The following is a 5,089-nucleotide window of genomic DNA, read 5'->3' as shown; positions in this document are numbered from 1 at the left end:
CTAACAATTAATTGTTGAGCCAACAAGTAAGATATATTTGTAGATGGAATTTAATGTATTAAAATGGAATAATTAAATAAGAAACAAAATGCTTTGCACGTTTGAGATTTTTTATAGGATATTCAAAAGATTAATTAGTTGGCTAATGAATCACAAAATATATATGGCAGCTGTGAAGTACTTTAGTTTATTGATGAACAATCAACAATTAGTCCCTCATTAGTTTTCGGTATAATACGTATACGTGTCATTTAGTTTGGTCACAAGTAGACACTTAAACTTATATAAAATTGAACAAATAGACAGGATATTCGTCCTATGTTGCATCCTACATGGCAATTCATATCATACTTGTATTATGTCTTGTAAGATGTGTGTGTTTGCTTATTTAATTTTATACAAGTTTAAGTGTCGATTTGTGCGCACCCAAATTTGAAGGACATGGATCGATGCCAACTGAAGACAAGTTAAAGGGCATAGTTTTGTATTATGTCTTAGTTATGTACTTTGTGTTTTTTGAAAATGTCAAGATCGATATCCTTATGGGGGATTGTTGGATTTCGTAAGGTGTGAATCAGAATTGAATAGGTGTTTTCTCGAAAAGATATGTGGAGAAAGGATGCAATTTGAATAGTGCATTTTCACATTGAATTTGTTGTGACTTTTCTGACGAAGAACAATAACATACGTTCACATTATTCTTTGTTGACTATAGATATAAATTGCTTCCTCAAATTTTTACTCAAGTAAATTCTTGATTACCTGTTGTATTCATTGTACACAATATCAAAGCGATTTATCCATTTCATCTTGAAAGAAAATAATCATATACCTAGAATACTAAGAAGGGATTAAGTTTTTAATTTTTTTTTTTTTATATATTTTAAATTCAGTAAACTTGGATTTTTATTTTTATTTAAATTGATATATCAACTCACAGACTTGCACGTTGTTTAATAAATTTATTTAAATGGAACAAGCAAGCACGTCATTTCCTCTAAATTTAATAAAATTAGCATAAATCTTTGATATGGTTGATTATATTCTCTTAATTATTCAAAATCAAATTATTTAATGGAACAAGAACGCACGTCATTTCCTCTAAATTTAATAAAATTATTATACTGATGGTCAACAATTATTTTTATATATTTTCCTCTCCACATTGCTGTACTTTTTTAATTGGATTTTATTGCTACAATTAAACACCTGGAATAAAATAATAATTAGCTACAAATTTTAAGAGATCCTTATCTCAATTTTTATATATTGAAATTCGAATTCTTAATTCTTTTTAATTCTGTATTAATTTTTAAAATAAAAGAACGTGTCAAGTGTAATTTGCACTATTTTTTAGTTCGTCGTAGTTTTGTAATTTAAAGGGTTGCTATTACAAAATTATTTTTTCATACTATTTTGGGAGAAATTAATTTGAAATCTTGAACAACAATAAGGGACTCATAAATAATTTAGTTTTTAGAAATAATGGTTAAAAATAAATCTGAAGTATCACTTTTTTTGTGATTTTCAACTATTAATTGTTTGTGTTTTCTATATGAACTATAATAAAAAAACACCTCGAAGCTCACTAAGCCAAGAATACAATCGTCAAAAGATGTGTGACAACTTAATATACGCATAAAATTTCGTCCACATATGCTAACTGACTCATTTATTTCGAGAAGTGTTTTGATAAATAGTTGATGATAATAATTTAGGTAGGAAACTCGCAAAACATAGTGATACCTAGAATGTGTTTTTGTTTATTATCTATTATTTTCTTTTAAAAAAATCTCCAATTCCTTAATTATTCGTATGGACTGTCATTTGACATCATTTTTAAACACAAAGAGAGAATGTTCACCACACACCATCAAATACTTGTCAAGATGTATAAAACACAAACTTTTAATAATTCAGATTAAAAATCTCGAACACAAAAAAGTGATACTTGAGATGTGTTTTGGCCCAAATCTCTTAGCCTTACTATTTTAATTACAAATAGATACAGAAGATAACTAATTCGTCAACATCTACAGCTCATCTAAAGCTTCTCCATGTGTAATTTATACTCCCTCTCTCTGTCTCAATTTATATGATTTACTTTTCTTTTTAGTCAATCTCAAAAAAGAATGACACGTTTCTATATTAAGTAACAATTTAACTTTAAAATACTAAATGATTTACAGTCACACAAGTCACAACTCTCAATTAAACTTCGTGTTAAGTCAAACTAACTCATATAAAATGAAACAAAGGGAATAATTATTTTGGTAGCCTATATAAGTGTGAATGTGGAAGTGTAAGGGCACATTCAAACTTTTTGATAGCTAAAATGGCATCATCAACAATTCTTTCTAGGAAAATGATTAAACTTCTATCCCCTACTCCTCCTTCACTTAGACAACACAATTTCTCTTTCATGGATTGCATAAATCTTCCTCAATATACACCAATTGCCTTCTTGTACCCCAAACCTGAAAATTATAACAAAAACCAAATATCACAAATTCTTGAAAACTCCCTTTCAAAAGTATTATCCTCTTATTATCCCTTCGCGGGACGAATCAAGGATAATAATACCTATGTTGATTGTGATGACACAGGTGCTGAGTATTTAAATGTCAAAATCAATTGTTCAATGTCCGAAATTCTCAACAACTCTTCTAATGATGCTGCGGATGTAGTCTTCCAACAAGACTTGCCTTGGTGCAGTACCTTGAATCGAAGTCCACTAGTGGTTCAATTAAGTCATTTTGATTGTGGCGGAATAGCAGTCAGTGCATGTATGTCACATAAAATTGCTGATGGATATAGTTTTGCTAAATTCATTAATGATTGGGCCACTACAGCTCAACACGTGGATTTCAAACCATCTCCTCAATTTAATGCATCTACTTTTTTTCCACTAATGGATGGTGGTCCAAATATTATGTCTATAAATGCTTCACCTGAATCACAACGACATGTGTCAAGAATGTACAATTTCTCATCCTCGAATTTGAGAAGACTCAAAAATAGTATTACAGGAATACAAAATCCAACTCGCGTTGAAGTTGCCACATCACTTATTCATAAATGTGGGGCGACTGCATCTATGGAAAATTTGGGCTTGTTTAAACCATCTCTAATGAGCCATGTAATAAATTTACGCCCTCTAATTCCACTAGACACAATAGGAAATGCAACATGTGTCTATAGCACAATAGCAATGACAGAAAATGAGATAGAGTTGTCTAACTATGTTGCTCAGTTGCAAAATATTAAACAACAAGTTCGAAACGAGTTGAAGAATCTAGATATGAATCAGATAGTCCCATATGCACTTGGAAAAATGAAAGGTGTTGTAGACATGATGGAGAAGGATATATTTGATATTTATTTATCAACAAGTGTGTGCAATTTTGGATTATATAGTAAGACTGATTTTGGATGGGGTAGGCCTATAAAAATTACATATACAAAATATCCAATGAAGAAAAGTTTCATACTTTTTGATGACCCTAGTGAAGAAGGGATAGATGTACTAATCACATTACCAGAAGATGAAATGTTAATTTTTCAGAAGGACAAAGAGCTTCTAGAGTTTGCTTCTCCAATTGTTCAATCAATCAAATAAATTTTAGGGTTTGTTTTTTATTTTGAGAATGTTTTACGAGTTGATTTAAATTCATATTTCTATTTACTTTTGGATCATGTAACATTTTTATAATTTGATGAATTTGATATCGATATACTATACTAGTCATGCTTTATACTTGATATAATATGATTGCCTGGTAGGGGGTCAAATCAGTTCCTTTGCGTCTTGCGCTCACAACATTGGTGATGGCTTAATATTAAAAAAAAATGAAAGGCTCGACTAATTCTTTGCAATTATTACAGTAGAAATGAAATCTTTTCAAATCCCAATAATTAATCTAATTATTATTATTTTATTTTTTAAAAAAAGAAAAAGAAATCAACTATATCCAGAATAATGTTATTTTAAGCCATCTTAACTAGTGCACGATATATAGTACATATTGTGCTACATGTGATTAATCGGCTATAATGACGTGTATGAATCAAACTTTTAATCGATAACATAAATGAGTTTTTTAAAAAAAATTGATGACATATTTGAGTTTTTTTCTCAATAACAAATACTCCCTCCGTCTCTTTTTTACTTGTTAAATTTTGAATTAGTACACCTATTAAGAAAACAATGATTGATAATGAGATTACCATTTTACTCATATTATATAGTCTTACACATATTTACTCACTATTTTTTTCGAGGTTTACATGTTAATATACATATATTTATTTAATTTTCTAATACAAATATAGAGTCTACGAAAAAGCTAATGAATTCGTCCGAACCCATGAACCCCACCTAGCTCCGCCTCTAAATATCATAGCAGCTAGAAAATAAACTATCTATCAAATCAAACTATATATGTGACATATATAAAGTAATAGTCAAATGATAAGATGTGAAACTTTTATAAGTCAACTAAAGCAGATCGCAATCCCTAGTTCGTTAAATTTCTATACTATAACAAATAAAGGATTTTGTCGCATTTATTATCAATTGTCGTCATATTATATTTAACTGTAATATTTATGAATGTGGATATTTATAACCAACATTCTAATGTTGCTAAAAGTTTCAGTGACTTTGAATATAATGTTGTTAACTTAATTGCCTCGAAATATTTTTGTGACAATATAAGGAAAACCTATTGCCATTAAATGTCTATTTTATTGGTGTAATGATACAACATGTTAAATCTATGATATTTTTCGAATTTTAAGATCCCAAAATCAAGTTATTAATAAAATAAGACATAATACATAAATATGTCATTTAACTTGACTTTAGCTAGCATTCATGCCCTCCAACATTGAGGGTACATAAGTAGACATTTATATTTATATAAAATTGAAAAAGAAGACGCATATCATACGTAACATAATATACGTAATGTAGGATATAAAATTATCATGTAGAACGTCATATAAGATTAGTTTCAATACTATATATGCATATACATATATATATATATATATATATATATATATAACTATAGAATGATACAAAATG

At 28.8% G+C, this 5,089-nt stretch overlaps 1 protein-coding gene across 1 annotated transcript; it reads left to right on the top strand.

Moving 5' to 3' along the window:
* The first annotated feature begins 2,335 nt into the window (after window positions 1-2,335).
* On the top strand, window positions 2,336-3,619 carry LOC107060902 (acylsugar acyltransferase 3-like). Its single transcript, XM_015309434.1, has one exon. It carries the CDS (start codon window positions 2,336-2,338, stop codon window positions 3,617-3,619), a length of 1,284 nt encoding a protein of 427 aa, XP_015164920.1.
* Window positions 3,620-5,089: the final 1,470 nt, after the last annotated feature.

This window comes from Solanum tuberosum, unplaced genomic scaffold (assembly GCF_000226075.1).
Source record: "Solanum tuberosum cultivar DM 1-3 516 R44 unplaced genomic scaffold, SolTub_3.0 scf00101, whole genome shotgun sequence".
NCBI classification, from domain to species: Eukaryota; Viridiplantae; Streptophyta; class Magnoliopsida; order Solanales; family Solanaceae; genus Solanum; species Solanum tuberosum.
The sequence above is the reverse complement of the archived record's forward strand: the minus strand, read 5'-3'. Positions and strand labels throughout refer to the sequence as shown.